The sequence below is a fragment of the Antedon mediterranea genome, chromosome 5 (genome assembly GCF_964355755.1).
Source record: "Antedon mediterranea chromosome 5, ecAntMedi1.1, whole genome shotgun sequence".
In the NCBI taxonomy this organism is placed as follows: Eukaryota; Metazoa; Echinodermata; class Crinoidea; order Comatulida; family Antedonidae; genus Antedon; species Antedon mediterranea.
Genome location: NC_092674.1, coordinates 27,762,428 through 27,788,558, shown reverse-complemented (window position 1 = coordinate 27,788,558; position 26,131 = coordinate 27,762,428). Strand labels below are relative to the sequence as shown.

The 26,131-nt window shown below is 31.5% G+C and overlaps 1 protein-coding gene across 1 annotated transcript; it reads right to left on the bottom strand.

The window, feature by feature from the left end:
• Positions 1-114: 114 nt before the first annotated feature.
• Positions 115-26,131, bottom strand: LOC140050210 (serine/threonine-protein kinase DCLK1-like). Its single transcript, XM_072095303.1, has 15 exons — positions 25,258-26,131; positions 24,210-24,935; positions 23,021-23,117; positions 22,803-22,904; positions 22,423-22,619; positions 14,571-14,634; positions 12,620-12,830; positions 10,904-10,961; positions 6,886-7,005; positions 6,370-6,650; positions 6,054-6,131; positions 5,787-5,964; positions 5,538-5,651; positions 3,299-3,437; positions 115-2,864 (listed from the first exon to the last, which is right to left on the bottom strand). The coding sequence occupies exons 2-14, from the start codon at positions 24,924-24,926 to the stop codon at positions 3,300-3,302; spliced, it is 2,355 nt and encodes a 784-aa protein (XP_071951404.1). The 5' UTR covers positions 24,927-24,935; positions 25,258-26,131; the 3' UTR covers positions 115-2,864; position 3,299.

Below are 26,131 nucleotides of genomic sequence, written 5' to 3'. Positions count from 1 at the left end.
AAGACTTACGGTACGCGCTCATACATGTCGCATAAACGCGTCCGAACTAACGTGTTTAGGTTTGTATGATTTTCTCAAGCAAGTAAATAGGATTAATAAAACTTTAACGCAATATAACAGATATTAAACACTTTATTGCACCACAGTTTCTAGCAGATGGCCACCTATAGTCGTGTGACCTAATATATAAACGACACTACCTACACGTATAGGCCTAAACGTTACATCGAACACTAAACATCAATATTAAGCACTTTTCATTAAATATTAATACACAATTAAAAAGATTATCTTTACATGGAAATGTTAAAGCACCTATTTACAAACAATGCCCAGTACAAGCATTTAGCGTGACCTACACTCATCGCAAAAGCGTCCATTTTCTCTATAATGATCATACAACTAAACCTCGGTTGCTTGCTTTTATATGCAAATTAAAAATGTAATTTTTATGATAAATATTCCCATGTATAACTAAATGGAAATAGAACATTCGCATTTTGTTTGTTTGTTTCTTTTTTTTGTGAAAAGAAACATTTTATTCCATAATTCAATCCTGTCTCCTTTTCCTCTCCTCCCAAAAAGTGTATTTTTTTAAACTATAGGCCTATGTAGGCCTATAACTAACTGTAGTAATTGCTTTATATGGAAGGCGTGTCTATACCCCTCAGTTGAGCAACAACTTCGTGAACTGGTGGTAGATAGGCAGTCAGTGGAATAACGCAGAGGCCTAAGGCCCAGGAGGTTAAAGCGTTGTTCCCACCAGCAGCGACGTATCGACGCAAAGTGCTGTATTGCGTAATCACAAGTGGGAACCGACGACGCAATGTGTTGCAAACATCACAGGTTTGATTTCACGCAGGCGGGGAAAACACTATTATGGGAAGGGCATTTTCTTACGTTGCGTCGCTAGTGGGAACCAAGTTTAAACTCCGGGGCTCCTGGGTTTAGCCAGTGAGCGCTCATAGCCTTTACGCCACTGTAGAAAGGCCTATACAACCCCTTCCCCCTCCGCAATCTCCGCTTTACCGACATATCGGAAGACATATCTGTCGCTCTACGCTCTCGATAGCTGTATAAATATAACATGAACAATTAACATAAAATACTAAATAAACATTTACAAATTAATTTAAAATATATAAATTTGCGTAAATAATAACTAAATAAAATAAAATTTAACGTATCTTCAAAATAATATAATATACAACACTATGATAAAAAATGAACTTGCGTGAACTACAACTATTAAATGCAAATTAAACTATTGCACAAAATATAACTTATATAAATTTTTTAAATTATGCACAAGATATGATATTAAAGGTACCTTTATATATTAATATTTAAGTGAATTATACCACATATTTACCAATAATTTTTAATCACTCAACGCTATTTGAAAAGCCGTAAATCTTCACATGATTTGGATCATATGAATAAACACATATGGTCGTAGTATTTTGAATTTTAAAGACCTGAACATATTAGGTTTGGAAGGCCTCCTGCTTAGCACCAAGTTTCCGTGTGCCATAAGATAGCATATATCTATCTAACAGAAAACGTATGTTTTGAAACAATATTTCTTAACCGTATAAAATATATGAAATCAATTTAATTCGAGGCCGAATGTTTTTTACGGTAACCGTATCAATCACACGATATACTACAATATATTATGATTCGTATACACAATGTTGATAAACAATGAAATCTTGTATGTACACATACATCTACAGTTATATTATATACGAGTAGTAAAACCGGGAAGTTCGAAATATTCCCCGATAGCCAATGATTGGTCACAAAACATCAATTATAACGAAGAATAGAACACGCAAGTATTATAGTAGAAGTACAGTATATTCTCCAACATTGTGAAAATCCGAAAATTATGTTAATTTTCATCGTTTGTTGTTGCTGGTACCGGATATGTGTTTTTTTTTCGTAGAAGAGTTTAGATGTAAATGTATATTGATGTAATAAAATATAAGAGCATCAATAAACCTGTTTGGCAAACGAACGTTTGACGAGCGTGTTCAAACGCAATAGGCACGCATCAAAGATCAATGAGAAATTACATTTTATGTTGATAAGCTATGGTTCGGAAGTTATCTTGATTGAAAAAGTAAATATATTACTATTTTTAGTGATAGTGCTGAAAAAGTAATATTATATTGAACAAAAGAGGATTGAACCGACAACCAGGCATCTACGGTAAAGCGTGTTAAACTGGCAAATACTATTACTGCAATAAGATAGATTAGAACGCGGAGATGATATCAAAGAATTCCACACATATGTACAATAATAATTGTCAAATAAATCCCAGAACCCCCTTCCAAATACAATAATATCACAAGATGAATAATTAAACAATAATACATGTATCAATGATACAGAATAAAGAGACCCACCCAATCCTGACGTACATAATATTGGCGTTTGCGTACGTCAACTTTAAAATGAGAATTTACAGCAAAATATGGAGTATTTCTACCAATCTTAAATATACATTTCAAATAAATAAAACAATATGAAGAATAACGCACCAAACATAATTGCAGCAGTTAAACAAGTTTTTGGCAGATTTTTGCGAAGACGTTGATAAATTGGATGCAAGAACAGAATACACAGTTTTAAACATGGGTTTGACAGGATTAAAATGTTACATAAGGTTGTATATGTCCTATATAAAACAAAAATATGGCGCATATCACATAAAAGCAGAGAGACTTGCAGAGATGTATCTGTGTGAAATGCAGGATAGTCTGTGAAGAAGGCTTGACCTTACTGTTGGGTTTAGATCCAAGGAAGCCTATGAAGAAGTCACAACTAGCTTTCGCTCCAACTGAGAATTCACACTAAAAAATGGGAAAAAATTACATTTATGTAAATATCAAAAGTGCAAACGGGTACAAAGTTTGCATTTAAAAAATACATATACAATTTATGTAAACTGTGATTGATTATAGAGGACAGCATTCAGAGGATTTCAAATGTAGAGGGCGATACAGCAAAAATATATATATATATATTTTTTTGCACTGATGAAGGGCTAGTGTTGCCCAAAAGCTCTTCTAACTTTTCTGCTGTTTTACTTTATCGTTTTGATTTGGCTTTTCGCTTTTATTTTTGTATCTCCACTGAGATCCAGCCACTGATACACACAGCATTGTCAATTTTTCAGTAATTTGCCTTTGGATTTATATATATAATAAATTTATACTGTGAACTATGACTGATTATAGATAGTTGCATTCAGAGGATTTTAAATGTATACAGCACTTATTCATACTTCAGAAGTTCTCATCACTGTCATACTCCTCTTCGACATCAGATCTAGTTTCTTCAACACACTCTTCCTCTTCTGACTGAGCCCCTGCTCGCGCCCGGTTGGACTTGAAGTATTTGCCATCTTTGTCTAAAGAAGTTGCCTAAATATTGTAATTAAAAATTCAATTATAGTTATTTAGAAAGAAAGAGAAATTTTAGTAGGCCTACAGATTATTGAAAACACAAGAAAAATACACTAAAAAATGCTTTCAATAAATTGTTTGCTTCCACAAAATTGTTAGAGTTAATGAAAATAATTGTGTAGTTCATATGGGATTAATTAAATGACTGAATAGAGATTATTTTAGTGATAGTTATATGCTACATAATGTTAGTTTGTGCAGAATAAAGGTAAAAATAATGAATATTAAATGTTGAAACGAACAGACAAAATTGCTCTCTTTTTGTATAATTTCCCATGCAGTCATACGTACAAAGTAGTCCAACAGAGATATTTTAACAAGTAACTATCAGAGACCCTCAGAACTTAAAAATGCAAAATTATCGAGAAATAATGAGAAAATTAACTAAAAAGACAGATATAAATGATAAATAAATAAATATAATGCAACATAGATAATAATAACTAGTTAATTCTTTTTGTAAATTCTTCAAACCAGATATTGATTTTAATCTATAGAGGTAGATTAAGTAATATTATATCGTATGCTACTGTAGTATATATAAAAGTATCTCTTCGGAGATCCCGCCTCGTGAATAAAAATACTGTAAGATGAGGGCGTATCAATTTGATCTCTGTTGCGCGTGCGTACAACTGAGGACTAGTGCTGTTCCGCCGTACCACGCCGAGAATGTTAAAGAGTCGCTATCCAATCGAGTTCGAACAATACCATGAAAGCCCCAGTGGTCTAATGGTTAGGACATCTGCATATCAAGCAGGCGGTCCGAGTTCGAGTCTCGGTTGGGGCGACTTTTTCTCATTCTCACAGATTTCCTCATCTTTATCGTTTCAAATTAATTAATTAAATTTCAGTATATCATCGGGCAGTTTAGAATTAATGTTCTTTGCCTGTTGTGTTTATACATTATATCAAATATATACTATTTTTAATAAATATATGTGATGAATATGTAAAGTATTAGTTGTGTATAAATACAGTAGAATCCCTCTTTTGGAACATTTCTATTAAAAGGACACTTTTTCATGAAACTATCAATTTTAGGGGACACTATTAGGTGTCCCCCTAACGGCGTCCTACCATAATGCTGTAACAATGATTGTGAAACTAAGTTTTATGTTCCATTATTACAATAGATTTTATTTAATTTTATTTTTATCAAATAAACCACCAATAAGCATACAATTGTCTACACATGCTCATAAACAGCAATGTGCTGTGATAGCTCCAGCAACAAGGACAAGATTAAATGATGCACCAGATGTTTGTGACGCTTCATTGCTTTGTAGTCTTTGGATGTATAATATTTGAAATAAAGTTCTTCTCAAGCTAGGCATGCTTAAAAGAAAAGTAGTGCAGAATTTGACCTCATTGCAAACATTTCATATCACCATTTTTCAACAATTAATTTTGAATAATTAATGAGAGCTTTTTATAAACAATGCTGACATTTTCAAGTAATGTAGAAAAGAAAAATATAAGCTTTGTTAGTTAAACAGAATTAGATACTATCATTGATCAAATGTGCGCACAAACCTAAACCGAAAACAGAACAAACGGTGCCATTTTTACCAAAATTAAAACCTTTGTCATTTTTTCCGTTTTGGTAATGGTATTCCAGATGGTCTCTAAAGAAATAAGATAATTTTACGATATTGCTGCCTGCATAAATATTGATAAATTAATTTATGGAAATGAAAAAAATGAAAAGAAAGTAAAGGCCTCTGGGTATTTTTAAAGTGACATTTTTGCACTCAATATGTTTATAATGTAACAACTAAAATCAACATTAAATGTAATATCATGCTGAACGGAAAAATTGGAACAGGACAATATGAGAGACAATACTAGGAGAAATTAATCTGCAACATGGCTAATGTTGAGAGAAATCTGCAATTATGGTATCTAATGTCTGTCTACACTATCCTAGTTTGACAAAAAAAAATGTGATATGCCCAAATATGGTAGTGATATGACATGATCCTGTCAATATATGGGCACATCAAATTTTTTTTTACATAAAGTTTGACGGTGTAGACAGAGCTTAAGGTCTGTACTTACAGCAACAAGGGCGATGCCTGCTGATTGTACCGACTGCTTAGGTTTGATGTCAAAGTTCATGGACAACTTCTTTGATAACTCAATTGGAAAGTCGCGCTCAATTCCACCATCCTCCTAAAAGAGAGAAAAAGTAAATATTTATTAAATATTTATCAGTTTTTCTTCCTTTTACCCCCTTTAAATACTGTACTAATGTATAATAATACAACATTTTCACAATATTAGAAATTAAATGAAAAACAATCTTACTGCGACCCATGGATGTTGCATGACCTCGAGGGCAGTATAACGCTTAGCAGGGTCAATCTCTAACATACAGATGATAAGTTCTTTGGCAAGGCTGGAGATATCGTCCCAAAATGGAGAAATAAAGGAATAGTTTCCAATAATGATTTTATCAAATAGTTCCTCTTGGTCATTGCTCTCACTGTCAAAAGAGAAAACAATAAATATTGTTTTAATTCAATAAAAAATTGATTGACAAATGATATTTCCATAAAAAATTAATTATTTCACCTTCTGAATGGTGGGAAACCACACAGTAAAATATAAGTAATGACACCAGCTGCCCAGACATCAACTTCTGTGCCATATCTAAAAAAAAAAAAATATAGAAAACAGATTATCTATAGTGAATGTGAAATGTTGGTTTTATCCTAATTCTAAGGTGATAATAGGTAAGGTTACTTCTTTTACACATAAACCCATTGAAGGTTAGTTATTTAGCCAAGTAAGTTCAGTTTCATTGGCCAATTATTGCTAACTTTGGTGGGCCTGTCACGAACTAAGCCTGAATGAAACTTCAGACAAAGAAACCAATCCATTGACTTGCCCAGTCTCAAGAATAATCTCAGGAGCTACGTAAGTTGGCGTTCCACAGACTGTAGTCAAAGGTTTCATTACGAACGTTGCCAGACCAAAGTCTCCAAGTTTTAACGACTTTGTTCCGTCTTTGTGTTCGCATACGAGAAGATTCTCTGGTTTGATGTCCCGATGAACGATGTTGAGAGAGTGCAAGTAGTTGATAGCACTGGCTAGATTATGCACCATGCAGCTTGCATCTCGTTCTGTGTATTTGGTTGCCATGGATATGGCATCAAAAAGGTCACCGCCCTGTAAATAAAACCAAGTTTGGTACTATAATAATGGGCGCTTCTGTGTAATATAGCTATTGTACTTTGCATGAATGAAATACACAATGCAACATCATGTAAAGTGAGAAGTTTGAATAACAGATTCTTTATCAAAAAAACATAAACGGCCAAATTCAATTCTTTGCATTCGTTATTTGAAAATAATATGTTTACCACACATTGGCTGTACAGTATGTTAATGTATTAACTTTTACCTTTACTAATTCCATTAGAAGATACAGCTCATTTGGCGCGTCATACTCATCCAGTAACTGGATTATATTAGGATGTTTGACGTTGCGAAGAACGTTCACTTCACTCTCTATCATTTTTTCCTGTTAAATGAAACACATTTATAACATTAAACACATTCATACCATTAAAACATTAAACACATTCATACCATTAGCACATTAAACACATTCATACCATTAGCACATTAAACACATTCATACCATTAACACATTAAACACATTCATACCATTAACACATTAAACACATTCATACCATTAACACATTAAACACATTCATACCATTACCACATTAAACACATTCATACCATTAGCACATTAAACACATTAATACCATTAGCACATTAAACACATTAATACCATTAGCACATTAAACACATTCATACCATTAGCACATTAAACACATTCATACCATTAGCACATTAAACACATTCATACCATTAACACATTAAACACATTCATACCATTACCACATTAAACACATTCATACCATTACCACATTAAACACATTCATACCATTAGCACATTAAACACATTCATACCATTAGCACATTAAACACATTCATACCATTATCACATTAAACACATTCATACCATTATCACATTAAACACATTCATACCATTATCACATTAATCACATTCATACCATTATCACATTAATCACATTCATACCATTAGCACATAACACATTCATACATTACCACATTAAACACATTCATACCATTAGCACATTAAACACATTCATACCATTAGCACATTAAACACATTCATACCATTAGCACATTAAACACATTCATACCATTAGCACATTAAACACATTCATACCATTAGCACATTAAACACATTCATACCATTACCACATTAAACACATTCATACCATTAGCACATTAAACACATTCATACCATTAGCACATAACACATTCATACCATTACCACATTAAACACATTCATACCATTACCACATTAAACACATTCATACCATTATCACATTAAACACATTCATACCATTATCACATTAAACACATTCATACCATTAGCACATTAAACACATTAATACCATTAGCACATTAATCACATTAATACCATTATTACATTAAACACATTCATACCATTATCACATTAAACACATTCATACCATTATCACATTAAACACATTCATACCATTATCACATTAAACACATTCATACCATTAGCACATTAAACACATTTATACCATTAGCACATTAAACACATTTATACCATTAGCACATTAAACACATTCATACCATTAGCACATTAAACACATTCATACCATTATTACATTAATCACATTCATACCATTAGCACATTAAACACATTCATACCATTAGCACATTAAACACATTCATACCATTAACACATTAAACACATTCATACCATTAACACATTAAACACATTCATACCATTATCACATTAAACACATTCATACCATTACCACATTAAACACATTCATACCATTAGCACATTAAACACATTCATACCATTATCACATTAAACACATTCATACCATTATCACATTAAACACATTCATACCATTAGCACATTAAACACATTCATACCATTAGCACATTAATCACATTAATACCATTATCACATTAATCACATTAATACCATTAGCACATTAAACACATTCATACCATTAGCACATTAAACACATTCATACCATTAACACATTAAACACATTCATACCATTAACACATTAAACACATTCATACCATTAGCACATTAAACACATTCATACCATTAGCACATTAAACACATTCATACCATTAACACATTAAACACATTCATACCATTACCACATTAAACACATTCATACCATTACCACATTAAACACATTCATACCATTATCACATTAAACACATTCATACCATTATCACATTAAACACATTCATACCATTATCACATTAAACACATTAATACCATTATCACATTAAACACATTAATACCATTATCACATTAAACACATTCATACCATTACCACATTAAACACATTCATACCATTACCACATTAAACACATTCATACCATTACCACATTAAACACATTCATACCATTATCACATTAAACACATTCATACCATTACCACATTAAACACATTCATACCATTACCACATTAAACACATTCATACCATTAACACATTAAACACATTCATACCATTAGCACATTAAACACATTCATACCATTAGCACATTAAACACATTCATACCATTATTACATTAAACACATTCATACCATTAGCACATTAAACACATTCATACCATTACCACATTAAACACATTCATACCATTACCACATTAAACACATTCATACCATTATCACATTAAACACATTCATACCATTACCACATTAAACACATTCATACCATTACCACATTAAACACATTCATACCATTAACACATTAAACACATTCATACCATTAGCACATTAAACACATTCATACCATTAGCACATTAAACACATTCATACCATTATTACATTAAACACATTCATACCATTAGCACATTAAACACATTCATACCATTATTACATTAAACACATTCATACCATTAGCACATTAATCACATTCATACCATTAGCACATTAAACACATTCATACATTACCACATTAAACACATTCATACCATTAGCACATTAAACACATTCATACCATTAGCACATTAAACACATTCATACCATTAGCACATAACACATTCATACCATTAGCACATTAAACACATTCATACATTACCACATTAAACACATTCATACCATTAGCACATTAAACACATTCATACCATTAGCACATAACACATTCATACCATTACCACATTAAACACATTCATACCATTAGCACATTAAACACATTCATACCATTATCACATTAAACACATTCATACCATTAGCACATTAAACACATTCATACCATTAGCACATAACACATTCATACCATTACCACATTAAACACATTCATACCATTAGCACATTAAACACATTCATACCATTAGCACATTAAACACATTCATACCATTATCACATTAAACACATTCATACCATTATCACATTAAATACATTCATACCATTACCACATTAAACACATTCATACCATTAGCACATTAAACACATTAATACCATTATTACATTAATCACATTAATACCATTCTCACATTAAACACATTCATACCATTAGCACATTAAACACATTCATACCATTAGCACATTAAACACATTCATACCATTAGCACATTAAACACATTCATACCATTAACACATTAAACACATTCATACCATTAGCACATTAAACACATTCATACCATTAGCACATTAAACACATTCATACCATTATCACATTAAACACATTCATACCATTACCACATTAAACACATTTATACCATTAGCACATTAAACACATTCATACCATTAACACATTAAACACATTCATACCATTAGCACATTAAACACATTCATACCATTAGCACATTAAACACATTCATACCATTATCACATTAAACACATTCATACCATTACCACATTAAACACATTTATACCATTAGCACATTAAACACATTCATACCATTAGCACATTAAACACATTCATACCATTACATGTCAAGTGAATTATTAGTATACAATTTTCAATTTGTTTCAAATACAGCATTTATACAATGTAAATTTTTAGAAAAATTAAATTACGCATTCATTGTCTTGTCTTTATTATGGAATTTAATCCATAAAGAAGGTAATGCTTGGTTCCCACTTGGATGCAACACAAGACCACCGTAAGTAATTTAACCAATCACGACACGATGGATCATTCAACAGTGGGAACACAGCTTATATTAGAGTATAGATCAAAAACTCCTTAAAGACTGGCTTAAATTTTAATATGTTTTAACCGTGGAGATACTATAAATTGCAAAAACATCTAGATTTTTAAAAATTAACCTCAATATAACAAAAATGTACTTTAGTGATAATTACTAACCTTTCCTTTGCACTTTTTCTTATCAATAATTTTGAGAGCAAATTCCTCGCCAGTTGATCTGAAAATAAAGACACATCATTTAAACATTACAAAATGTAAACCTTAAATTATAATAAATATATAATAATTTTAACTCATATTTATATTTTAGATTACTTACCAATTCTATTGATACTCATTTCATATATAATATAAATCAAAATTGTATGATTATGATACTGATACAGTACATGCGATATTAATATGATAATAGTCATGTTGATAGTGATACCAATGATAATGATGATGATGATAATGACAGTTACAGTACAGTATGTTAATAATGATTATATTATAATACTGATGATTTTGATTATATTAATGTAGATGAACTATTAACATTCTTCTATTGGTTATGAAACCATATATTAAAATTGTTTAATAACAAAAACATGAATTAAAAAGAAAACAAAAGTAAATCATAAATTATGTAAAATAAATATTTATTGCAACATTATTAAAAATTGATATGCAAAACAATATATATTTGAAAATGAAATACATATATGGCGTTAATTGTAAGCAAAAACAATGGAAACAAAAAAAGCAATTATAACACTATATAATATACTTGTAAATATCAATATTAAGTTATATGTATATGTATATATAATATATATATTAAAGCTCATTTTGAATATAATATATTGCAGATGCAAGGTATGGATGGAATAATTACGATAAAGATAAAGATATACAGATATGGACGGTATTATTATTAATATCAATATATGTACACATTTTATATAAAGTTTAATACATAATAGACAAATATATCTAGACAAATATATCTAAACAACACAGTAGCACAACGTTCACGAAATCATATAAAATGTTACAAGGCATCGGGTTACCATTGCAAATAGGAATGTATATTGACCTGCTTACAGCATTTCACAAATCACAAAATATAATTAAGAACTACAATTACAAATTTATATATTTTAATACAATATATTCACAACATGCAAATTTAAACTGGTAAAATAAAATGTAGAAAGGTGTTGATTTTTAGACGTGGAGGGTGAAGTAGGCTGCGTTTTCGACAATAGTGTTAGTTATTTTTAACAAACAAAAAATGACGAACTTGTGTAGAGTATTAAATAATGGAAACAAGCAAAATACAAAAATATTAAACTTTAAAATATAATAATGCATGATCAAAATGGAAAGTATTTTAATGTGTAGAAATTAATGGTTGGTAACAAATACTTTTAGGGCATTTTGAAGCAGAAATATGCTGGGGTTATTGGCAAAATGATAGGTGTAGATATACAGTAAGCCTCACCCCTAAAGTGTGGCGTTCGAGGGTTGAAGTATTAAGTTAATATTGTTTTAAAATTTTAGGGTATGTCTTAATATTTTAATAAATAAACATGAATACTTGAATGGATTATTAGTATGTGGTGAATTATGAATATTATATAATATAGAATTACATTGCTATGTATTTATTGCACCAGCACATTATATATATTTTAATGTATACGATCAATCAAAGCATTATTAACATGCAAGAATAACAACAATTGCACAAAATTCACATTCTTTATAACATAAACATAAATAATATTTGATAATAAATAATATTTAGTAACGATAAATAAATATTCAGCATACATAATACAAAGGCAAGCAGGCAACTATAAGCATTATGGGTGCAATCCCACAATTCACCTGTCAGTGCATTCCTTGACAACAGCGAAGTTTCCGTCACCTATGATGCGTCCAATTCTGTACTTCTCCAGAAGGCCGGGAGGCGTGTTTTCATTGTCGTTGGACGATGAATCCAGGTCAAGTTGCTTCGGTCTCTTTTCTTCAACGTCGTTTTGAGAGTGAGCACTCACAATACTTGATGGAACGCTGGTCTTTCTAAGCTTTTGTGACCCTAACAAAAATTAGAAAAAAAAAGTTACTATACAAGCTCTTTGACATCGCTATTCCGGGGACACCCTTCAAATGTGAGTAATATTTCAATAACATTATGGGGGCTCCTGTTATTAAGGTGGCATTTTGTTGGAACCTGAAGGTGTCCCATTAATAAATAGAAGTTATATTGAATGCAAGATAGTAATAATGGTAATGAGCTGTAGATAAATTAAAATAGATGATGGCAATAATTTAAATGAAAAGCTTGTTTAAATCGTTAAGAAATTCCACACAGTTGGAACTGCCACAGCAAAGCTCTTCCACCATAATATAGATGGCCTAGTCTTAGGAACTACTAGTACTAGCAGACATTGGCGGGTGTCACGAAAGCTCAGACCACGAAAGCTCAGACCCCCTAAGACCTAAGATCACGAAAGCTAAGACCCAACACCTAAGATTACAAATACTAAGATGTACTACAGCTTAAAAACAATACTTGTTTATCCATACATAATTCTAAACACAGTAGGTTTCATTTATTACCATAAATATAATTTAATACTACCGCAAAACATAGATAAACTCACATTATTTTCGCCCGTTGAGTAAATGTATATTTTTTCTTTACAACAAACAAACTTGACGGGTTGTTTGTTGGTATATATTTACTCCATTGTGTTGGTTCAGAGGATGTTTTTCTTACGCACCTGCCTTTCTTGTATTTTGACTCCAAATTTGTTGACTAACTTTATCCTGAACACCACACATTAAAATTAGGACTTATAAGTACTTTCAGAAGGAGAAACACATAACAAATAAATAAATCCTTTAAATTGATGATTTTACAGATGAGTTTCTTTGTATACTGTAATGTAACTCCTCGAGCTCCCCATGCTCAATGTTTTTGTTTCTATGGAGCGCCAAAAGAGCAACAATAATAGTACAAGTATAAAAACAGAAAGAAAACGAAACAAAAAAACTTATCATGATTTTTAAATTAAAATTTATTTGCCAGTATTTATTTCTTCGTACTTGCATGATTATACTATTATCATTACAATTTTAATTTTACATTGTTCCATGCACACTGTAGATGGACTCCACAGAGTTTTCAGCCCTCTATATAATTTTTGCTCTTTTGACGTTCCATAGAAACAAAAACATTGAACATGGCCCATGGGGTAGCCTACTGTACTGTAGGCTAGTCATTTTGTGTGCGAGAAAAACGTCTGTAAAATCATCAATTTAAAAATGTATTTGTTACTTTTTATGTGATTCTTTTTCATGAAAGTGCCAATTCTAAGGTGTGGTATTCAGAATAAATGTTAGGAGTTAAAATACAAGGCAGGTGCGAAAGATAAATATTTGTAATCTTAGGTGTTGGGTCTTAGCTTTCGTGATCTTAGGTCTTAGGGGGTCTGAGCTTTCGTGGTCTGGGCTTTCGTGACACCCAGACATTGGCCACCTGATCTAAGAGATCTAGTAGGCTTGTAGATATGCACAATCTTGAATAGGTAGAATGGTGGAGCCAAATTGTGTATTAAATTGGATTAAGACATTGTACTGTACTGCAAGCACTGGGGGAGATGTTATCATATTTACGTGATAATAAAGATAATTCAATCGTATTCATTGAATTGTTAAAACTAAATCCATAATCTTTTTATACTTTTTATTTGGCTTGTAGTTCACCAATAGCAAGCTATAGTACAATGGGATTATTATATCTTATTCATAATATGTAATGATTTTATAATACCTCCATATTTACTGCTACCACCAGGTGATGATGACCTTGAGCTGGTGTCACTACTGTCTTTCTTCTAAGGAAAACAAATAAATAAAAATAAATATTGTATTCAAATGCAAATGATGAACCAACATTTAGCAGTTGAAAAAATAAAAATAAAGTGTTCAAAATGAATTAATTCAATGCAAATGACACTTAATTGATATACATTAATTAGTTAATTTATAATGTTAAAATAAATATGCATCATGACATGTCTTCTGGGCAGATTGAAACATTTGACCTCAATAGTAACAAGGTTTGAATTTGCTACATCCACAAAGAAAACATTGATTTTCTGAAATGTACCGATATACGAGGCAAACAACTACATTAAAACATTAATGTAGAGATTCATGGTTGAGGTATGATACCATTAAGACAGGTTTGAAAGCAAACAATACATAGTTAATTACAATATTGATTTGAATATCAATGCAGGTGTCTATAAAATTACACATTAATTCAACACCTGACATCGTGAGATACAGTACATAGCCCTATAGATGATTCAGATTGGTCTTTGTCTATGATTATTTACGCTTTATGAAAAAACAAGGTATAAGTCCATATAAAAAAATATCGACATCGTGGTGGTAACTTTTAGTAGCTAATCATAAAGCCAGGAATTACATTTTTTTATTTGTCTACCATAATACCTAGAAGTAGCTTGCCATAGATTATAGTATTAAAACTTAGCATAGAGGGAAAAACAATATCTTTTACCTCCATAAACTTAAGCTCTGTCTACTATATCAAACTAGTTTAACAAAAAAAACGTGACGACATGTGCCTAAATATGGTAGTGATATGCTTAAATATGGTGGTGATATACTTAAATATGGTAGTAATATAACATCATCATGTCCATATATGGGCACATCACATTTTCTTGATAGTGTAGATAGACAGTAGACTTAGTGAAGCAGAGATAATATTTGATGAGGTTTTTAACCATTCATAACCTCCATAAACTCTGTCTACACTATCAAACAGGATGACATGTGCCTAAATATGGTAGGGATATACTTAAATATGGTAGTGATATGACATATGTCCATATATGGGCACATCACATTTTTTTTTATAGCGTAGAAAGAACTTTAGTGAAGTATAGATAATATTTGATGAGGTTTTACCATTCCCATCACTGACTATACATTCAAAATAAAAAAAACAAAAAACTAGGTTGAAAAAATTATTCTATATTCTACTCACACAGGAATATTTCAAAGGTACCTGTGTTATTAGAAATATTCAATAGGTGACACAAGATACAAATTAAACACAGCATTAACAACATCCGGCCATCTTAGGTTTTATGTTTACGCCATATGCAAGATGACATTTGAAAGACGAGGTGTAAACATATTCTTATTTGCTCGTCGTATATTCTTGAAAATGAGTCATCATAAAAGAAACTAAGAAAAGAGACTAATTTATCATCTTAGCTGACCATTTCCCTATTACATATGAATTATAAACAGAGTGCAATTAAGATCTATTTTTAATCATTTCTGCTCTATTAAGTATAAAGATGTTAAATGCAATATTAATTACAGAATTAACTTAATTTTTTAGATCTGTCTTCCTTCTGTACCTTTCAACTTTAATATTTCAAAGAAGTTGTGAAAGAGAAAAATTGTATTTTGAATGTAAAGACTTCAAAAGGTGTGTAAAGCTGTATCTAAAATAATTTAAAAGCGTTAATGCGATAGAAGATCAGTAAAAGAATGTAGTGCAGAACTACTACCATAATAATACGGAGCTTTTGATTTGGGACGATCGAGGACCAACCTAGGTCAATCGATGTGTTGTTGGTTGTTGTCTGAACCAAGAAATGATAAAAAAATGTGTCAAGGTGTAGAGTGAGGACACGCGTCCCAATATTCCCACATGTGCACAATAAACAAATAGGTCATAGTTTGGCTATTGCAAATTGAACGCTGCCTAATTATGTTTCTGAGTTGAATATACTATGATGTTAATTAAAGATGTCAGTCTAATAATACACCTGCTTTAGATAGATGTACACATTGTGTGTGAAATAGAGGCAGGTTATGAGTCACCTGCCATTATGTTTGTTGACACACTAACCAGATTAAACACCTAAGAACTGCTGGATTATTTTCTATGAAATTAAAAGGTGGATATAATTAAACGTGGTCACTTAATAGGATTGTAAGCTGCAATTAGCCATCACGTCGCATGCACATAGCTACTCCAAAAAATAAAAACCTCTAGAGATTCTTGTTTTTTAATATTTATATTAATACTTTTTTAGATTATCATAATATTTGAAATATTTCAACATTTATTATAGAATAACTCATATTTGTAATATAATATGATTGACAATCCAAAAATGTATAAAATTTTCATATAACTATATTAATATATATTTGGTATTACACTCGAAACAAGTTATATGCAATGCAAATCTTTAGCAGAATCATTGATTTTATAAGCCGTGATAAATTTAATACTTATTTTTAGAATTTTAAGTTAATCTCAAAATGCGTACCACAAGTCTCGACATTGTAAATTGAGTATATACACATTTATAACGATTTAACGGTGGAGCCTACATCTCGAGTATACATCTGTTTATAGAATAAAAAACAAAGCTAATTAAAGTTGACAGGCGAGGACAATGATAGGGTAAAATGATAATTTTACTCACTCATGTAGAGGATGATATATGGCAGTGTAATGGGGAATCGTTTATGTTTTAATATGAGAATATTTATTATGTATTCTGATGATGGGAGTATAGGTAATTTGATGATGATAAACCATTAGCAGATTGTGGATATGAAGGGTAAACACTTGACGAGACAACTTTAAGAACAAAATCTGTAAATTATTCACAGATATAAGGCATATAAAACATTTTTAATAAAATCCACCTCAAAATTAGGTATCACCTCCTCCTGTTGTCTGGAATTGTAAGTGATTCTAAATAGGGACCAACAACCCTCATTAGTTCCTAATAATGAAAAATATTAATCTTCTTCAAATATTAAATAGACCCTCAATTAATCTCTGTCTGTAGTTTGACAAAAAAAGTGTGATGTGCCCAAATATGGTTGTGATATTACATCATCATGTCCACATATGGGCACACACATTTTTTTTGTCACACAAAGTTTGATAGTGTAGACAGAGCTTTCAAGATAGAGAAGTCAATATCAATCATGTAGCAGTCCAGCTTTCAATTTTGAATCTAAATAGGGACACATGCTACCTTCAGCCCTGGTGCTGCTGAAGTGTTTCTTAAAGATGTATTGTCTCCCAAAAACATGAAAACTGAAGATAAATTAAATCAGACTTTGAATATGTTATTTTGTAGTTTTAATAAAGTTAATCACTTCAGTAGAAAAAAAAATAACGAAAAAAATTAATGTTTTCACTAATATAAAAATGACATAATGAATGGTTAAATTCAACCACAAATCCATTGGCTGGCAGTCATTTGACCATTTTTTTTTTGCATTTAATTATATTTTTTCAGGTAAATACATTTTTTTTTCGATCCAATTATTGGTCAAAGTGAATAACTATTATGTATAATCAACAAAAATTTTGTTAAGAATTATTTTTTCAGGGGGACAATACATCTTTAAATAGAGTAAGGTGTTAAGCTCTAATGTGATGTGCCCATATATGGACCTAGTTGATGTCATACCACTACTATATTTGGGAATATCACTTCCATATTTGCGCACATCAAACTTTTTTTGTCAAGTACTATAGCTTTATATAGATTTACTTTAAAATTGCCAATATTTGTTAAATCTTTAAATTCAAATTTATACACAGAAAGAATATCACCCCTAGCTTGGGACTATTTTTAATTATAATGAAAGCATTTTGAGACATAGAGTCTGTTATGATAATGAAATCAGGAAAAAGTATGATTTGCCAAAGGCCAAGGAAAAAGGTATGAAAAGCTGTCATTTCTAACAATTATTAGACTTATTACCTTTTTATCGCAAAAAAACATTAGTATAAAATAGTAATCTAGATACTGTATGTACAGTACAAGGATATCAGGAATATAACAATGATTTTAAAATGTCTGTACAACTAAACTAAAAAATAAATACTTAATAGTACTGTATAGGATTGCAAAGAGTTTTCTTTTTCTGTTCATAAGTTTATTAATATCATATTAATAAACTTATGAATGATATTTCCGAAATAAAAAAAAATTGAATTGAATTGAATATGTGATTTGATTGTTCATTATTATTAACAACATTATTTCATATTAGTATATCTCCTGCCTGGACATAGAATCTACAAAGGATTCGAGAGGGTAAACACATTCCGCTCCTCCAAGACTGCCCTTCCCCCACCCACCAAACGCACAAAATGAATTAAAACTAGTTCCCAGGTCATCTAAATTGAAAGATTCTAGATCATTTAGACATTTTAAGAGAGTCAATAAATCTATTTTACTTAAAATTCCTAGAACATTGTCAATAACAAAAAACAATTGAATTAATAGATTGGTTTGTGGTATTGAAAAAAAGGTAGAAATTTGTTCGGAGAAAATAGCTTTCCGAGAAATACATGTTGTACTCAATCAAGGCTGTATGGTGTATTGAAATATTATCATGTCTAGGGTCATACTGTTGCCAACTATATGAGTCATAATATGAATTACTAATGTGTGTTATGGTATGATATAAAAATGAGGCAAGAATGCAATAATGTGTGTTTAATGAGAAATTGTATGTGATCAACTGAAAACTATTATTACAAATTAAAATACAAATATATTAATCAAATGTAGGTTTTTGCTTTTTCTGGCACCCATACTTAATGCATTCTTTACGTTTTTGTTAGAACAAAAATGATATTCTTGTTTGAAGTAACAAAAATTAAACTGTATGTGAATAAAAAGCATAAAATAGTGTAAAAAATATTTTTTTAAATTGCGAAATAATCACAACACCAAAAGGTATAATCCAAAACCTAAAATATAGAGCCATAGAGAAATTCCAAGCTTTTAAAACCAATTTTTTTTTATAATTGGGGCTAATAAAAATGCCAAAAAAAACAAGGAAAAATGTTTATTCCTCGGTATAGCCTTGGCAAAATCTGATGCATTTGACAACGGCAGGTAAAAGCTCACGTATGAATCAATATTCTCGCGCATTATATGTAGATTGCGCGTACGTGTCTGTGATCTGTGTCAAACACGCTGTAAATTATGCAACACCGCTTACAAATTACTTAATCAAATTTCATGCTGTCTATGGCAGGTTTTGAAGTTACTTTATAGTTCTTTGTCTCTCAGCTTCTTCATTTAAATAATTTATAAATAATCAATATAGATTATAAGTTTAAGATAATCCAATTAGTTTTGTAATTAATGTTCTTGCATAACATATTTGGAAATGAAAAGTTTTTTGATTTATGAAGGAAATGGCAAGATTTCTGGAAATCTTTCATCAGGTCTAAAAAGATTTAATTATTACAAATTATTTAGGGGGCTATTCAATAAAATTCAATGTTTTCTCAATGAACAAATTTGAACTAGTGTTTAAAAATACAATTTCAAAATCTATTTTGGTTAAAATTCATGTCCGTTTGTGCCGCTAATCATGACAAGCTCGTTTTCGTCCTCGGCCATTAAGGAATTCATTTGCAGGTTAATAAAAATGTCCAACGGCAAGAGCATGGTAACGATATGATCTGTAAAGTATTATAGATTCTTCTCAGCCTGTCCTATTAAGCTTTAAATATTCGGAATTACACAGTATATTGATTGGCATTCTATCTGACCCGTCTTCTGATTTCAAAGCTGCTCAAGCGTGAACTATGGTAAATTATTATTAGAATTCTGTATTTATTATATTGTAATTTCTACAGATAATATTATATCTAATAAAAATGTTATTTATTAATACCAGTTTCCCTCAAACAAAAAACTATGAATTTCATGTTGTCGAAGAAACACACAATTTGTAGCCCTATTTTATTATAATTACATCAAAACTGTCGAACTGGTAAAATGCTAATTTAAAATATTAAATTAAATGTTTTATGATATTGATTCATACTCGTAATTTTGGTGGTGTTATACATGATTTATCTAATAAAGTATTGCATTTAATTTTAAATTGAAGCTAATTTATTCAACTAATGAAAGTGTTACATTTTATTATTATAAAATTAAATATTACCAAGAAGAAATGTTTAATTATGAATATTTAATTAATTTATAAATCTGCAAAAGCAACAGTCATACTGTATAGGAACCTAATACGTAGTAATAATATTTTCAATAATAGTTTTAGCAAAATTAAATTTTTAGTCTTATTGACTTCTGAATAATTTATTCATGAGTAATTAATTTATTCAACAATATTACCATTTATCTATGACAATTAATAATTTATTCATCATCAATAATATATTCAATGAGTATTAATAATTTGGCAAAGATCGACATATTTATTTATCTATAAAGTTTTTAAATGTTAGTGATTTAGTTTTGTTTTCTTGATTTTGGTTTTTATTGCTGAAGACCTGTTTGTATTAATATACATATGAACATCAGTCACTGGTGCATACCCTTTCACACACTTGCAAACGGATTTGTTGATACTCATCGAAAACGTAATGTTATAAATTCTTGAGTCATAATAATGATTTGTGTGCGCCCACGTACGTAATCAATCGCGAGCACTCAACCTCCGTCTGGACAACCGGTTCATTAGACAACCGGAACAAAAACGATGACTAAATTTCTCGATAGTAGCAACGTGTGTCAACAGAGCATGCCTTTGTTTAGTCGAGACATGCTTCACTGAGCAAATAATAATTATTTCTATGTTGACGCTGCGAATGATGAATCACGTTCAAATAGTGCTTTAATGTCCAAACATTGCAGTAATGTTAACGTACATTCACACACAAAGGAAAATTAATGAGTTTGATTTCAGATAAAGAAAAAGAAAAGAAAGAAAAATCCAGCAAAAATCAATTCCGATGTTGAAAGAATTCATATTGTATTAAAGTACATGCACACAAAGAAAAATCAAGTGATTGAATTTAAATAACGTTTGTGTGTTCACATACAAAAATTAAAAAGCTACATATTGTGTAAAAAGGTTTAAGAGACGATTACATTAATTTAAATATTTCTGAAATAACTACAAAATAATTAATTAGTAATTACAAAAACTACTGTAGTAACTTTAATAGAAGTGACATTAATTATAACATACTGTATGAGGAAACCATTGAGGAGGTCGCGAGTTAGGTCGCGAGCTAGGTCGCGAGTTTGGTCGCGAGTTTGGTCGCGAGTTTGGTCGCGAGTTAGGTCGCGAGTTTGGTCGCGAGTGAGGTCGTGAGTTAGGTTGTTACTACTAGAGAAAAATTGATTTTATGTTATTATTATTGTTACAGATATAATGGAGAAAGTAAGACAGTCAAAATGGAGATGGGCTGGGCATGTGGCAAGATTTCAAGATAATAGATGGACATACAAATTAACAGAATGGCAACCAAGGGTAGGAAAGAGGAAAAGAGGAAGACAAAAAAGAAGGTGGAGAGATGATCTAACAACATACATTGGAACGGCTGCATGGACTAGGACAGCAAGAATTAGACAGAAATGGAAATGTTATGAGGAGGGCTTTATTCAACATATGGATGAACTATGACTAGATAAATAGATAGATAGATTGTGACGTTCTGGTCTGAAACTTACTTACTAGAAAGTACTGCTATAAAAATTGCTTTGAAAGAAAATTTACCAGTTTTTATAAAAATCTTAAAATAATAAACAAAACTTTAATCGTACCTTTGCTGATGCCGCTCGGCCAATGACTGGAGACCCCTGTGAATCTATGGAGCTCTTCCGTTCTGCAAGGGCCTCTTTGGCTGACTTGGATCCTTTACGACCGCTATCAATCCGTGATTGGACGTTTCTGTAAAGCTTAGGCGAGAATGGATGTTCAGGTGTTTTGGTTCTCGCACCTGAGCTTGGTCGACCATTCACTGCAAAATAATAAATAAGGATGATTTTTCGTAAAATACGTTCTGTGGCAAAATGTTGTTATTGGTGCTATACTATGAACTGTTATACTTTCTTTTGTTCCAACATACAGTTAGTTTAAATGTTATATTGTGTTATATCTCTTGACTAGTTTTTCAATAGAATTAAAGAATAGAACTTCTTACTGTTGCTACTTGGCGACATACTATGCCGCATTGGAGCAGGACTTTTCAGCATCGCACGGTCCCGCCTCGCCGACTTTCGGTACGCCGAAATGTTGTGGAATTCTGTGAAGACAGTAAACAATATTGTATATAGTTTAGTTAAGTTCAGTGCTATGGTGGCACTGTCAAATATTGGTAATTATAAACAACAGCTAATAAATTAAGGTAAAATTAAATACCAGTGTTTGCCAAATCGAAATCATCATGGGAATGTCTTTCCTGTCCATATGCAATAAAGACCTCGTCGTCCTTGAAAAAATCCTGCAAACAAGTGACCTACAAAAAAAATGTATTCAAAACAATGGAACTTCCACCTAATATATCTACAGTATAATATTAATATTTATTACTGTAGGCCTACAGTACATTGCATGAAAATTATTATTATTATAATTATTAACTATTACATAATTAATCTCAACCCTAATTTTTCCAAAATTTTGTACACAGGAGGGTTGCTTGGCGTATACTTATTCATATACAACAGTATTTATATTGAATAAATTGTCCTTATATAAATGTTCTATGATTCAAAACAGAGATCATGATGTGGTAGCTATATAATTTATGAGCACATTACCGGTATCTAAAATAAACTTTCACTTTTTATCCGCACCAAACCAAATCCGGTATGGCTGTCGATAACAGATTACCATGGACAACGTGCTCATATCTAATGTCAAGTTTCCATCACACTATGTTTCATACTGTTTATCATTGAATGCATATTTTTTTTCAATTTCCAAATTTATTCAAGGTGAAAACAATAAAATATGAATCACGTTTATATTGAATCCAATATGAATAAATACTGTATAATAATTTAGTACAGTATTTCAATAACTCATCATTGTGATATTTTCTTTAAAAACTTATTAAAAAAAGTTGACATTAGCATTTTTTTTAATACTGTATTTTAGAACAAGCAGATTTTGTGGACATGCTTACTTTAGATTTTGCATAGCACATAAATTTAATTTGTAATTAGTTTTGGTTAATCAACATAATCCCTTTTCAGCTTAAATTGCCTTAATTAGATTGACTGCGATATCTTAGTAATTGTCTTTTGTAGATAATCTACCTCTTTACTGATCTTATTTATATCCAGCTGTGCATTTGAAAGATTGAATAATTAAACTCAAAATGGTGAATAGACATTTCATTAAGAACAAGACAACATGAATACTATTACACGGACAGATCAAGAGGGATTCGCCCGACCCGGCTGTTAGGCACGAGAGAGTGTTTTCGGGAACATTCTCCTCTACCTAAATTATAAAAAACAACAACTAATATAGAACACTGGGTTAAGTTGAGCACCACAAGTTAGAACTCCTGATTCACGCAGAGTACGCTATCGGTACGTACCTGTTTGCCGTTGATTGTGTAAAGTTTGCGAACAGCTCCAGAATCCAACTTGATTGCGTCGGTAATGTCCGTTAAAACTTGATCAAAAGAATGTGCGGTTTTCTTGTTCAGAAGAATACGAGCTGCTTTACGAGGCTTTGAACCGCTTTTAATAACCGTTACTAGTTTAGGTTTTATGAATGTTCGAGTATCTTCCTGCGCACTTTCTACCCCTCTGTTAGCGGGAGATGACGACCGGTTTTCGTATAAACTTTTACTCTCGCGTGGAGGCGTACCGTGACTCCACGTTTGGTTGCTAATTTTTGTATAGTCTATTCTCTTAAACACCTCTTGCGAAGCGCACACATAGCTTTCACCTGGAAGCAATTCGGTCAGCGAGTGAATTCGGCGTGATCCATCTGCAGTGAATATTTGTCTCACGCCCTGTGGAAGATGTGATTGGTCAGCTAATGTGCGTGTAAGATCAGCCAACAGTGCCTCAAAATTTCTAAATCTTTCTGGCGACACTGCATACGTTATTCCTTTGAAGAGACGATCACCATTTCGATAAAATCGGACCTTTATTGCTTTCTTGTCAGTTGTAAGTTTACGGAGAGACGTTCGGATGAGCACGCCATGTGCACTGTGTGCAGGACTTGGAAGGCCGTTGTGAATAGAGCGCAACTTGCGTCTATCTGCATGAAAATGCTCAAGTTCTGATACTGTATAATCTGCCATCTGTTTGGTCTAAATAAAAATATTAAAAACTTTTAAAAAAAATTATTTGAAATAAGGTAGCTGGCGGTAACAATTCTAAAATTACACAAGCATTACAGTGGGCCTACCTAATGCAGAAAAAGTTGAATTTGTCAAGAAAGTTGGAGACAAATTGTAGGCTTACAAACCACACCTACTAGGCTAGGCTCAAGCACCTGGTACTGTAACCATGGAGGTACTAAGTACCTGCTTACACTGTAAAGTAAGTCAGTGCAGGTCACAGCTGTATGGTCCCTGCTAGTCAAAACTATACTCAACATTACAATAATACATAAGTGTGTTATAATCTTACTTGGTACTTTGCCTAACAAATCTTTGAGGTCCAAAAGCCGGTTGGTTGGCCCGGGAGAAAACAACAATAGCAGAACAAACTTATGTAGATCTGCAACCGACTGTGACAAGTGAATCATTCCAAATGAAAAGAAATTGGGCTGGTCATTTTACCAATAGTTATAGAGGGCGGTATGGCAATATTTCTTACGTTCAGAGAAGTTGAATTACCTGTTCATTTCTGTGATTAATCATGTTCCGACAGTAAACACCACTACGTCATAGGTCTTTCCTGATAATGAATTCGTTCAAACAATAATTTATATAGTGAAGATGTACACAAAAGCTGTTCCGATTGCAGGCATGAAACATCATTAGGATTATTAGCCTATTTTTTCCCTTCGCCCCCGTATCGTATCATAATTGTAAAGTAATAATATCAAACACTTAACATGATTGTTTAGATAAATGCAATAAGGGTCATCACACATACAATAGAAGTACAACACAGGTCAAAGATTCACATTAGACAAATATAAAGAACAAACATGAATGTCGTAAAGATAAACTTATGAAATAAATGTTCTTATAGCACAGGTATTAGATGGCAGATTGGTAGGCCTAACAGTAGACCGATTGGTGACCGATTCGGTACCAATCAATTCAGTACAGGCATGGTAACCGATTCATTACAGCATGGTAACGAATTTGTTACTGTTAACCATTTCAGTACGCTAACAAACTTGGTATTGTTAACGAATTCGGTACTCTCAACCACAATTTAGCTGGTAGCAAGTTCGATGGTGACGAATGTGGTACTGTAAACATTCGGCACGGTAACGTATAACCAATTCAGTATTTGTAACAAATTCGGTAATATCAACGCGGTACTGTTA

Bases quoted from the DNA above. Each gene is read 5' to 3' on its own strand.
- LOC140050210 (XM_072095303.1), bottom strand. From the start codon at position 24,926: ATGGCAGATTATACAGTATCAGAACTTGAGCATTTTCATGCAGATAGA. The intron at 7,006-10,903 runs GTTAGTAATTAT...TTCATTTAACAG, and splicing joins AGAAAAAGTGCAAAGGAAAG to GAAAAAATGATAGAGAGTGA. The intron at 6,651-6,885 runs GTAAAAGTTAAT...TTTTATTTACAG, and splicing joins TTCTAATGGAATTAGTAAAG to GGCGGTGACCTTTTTGATGC.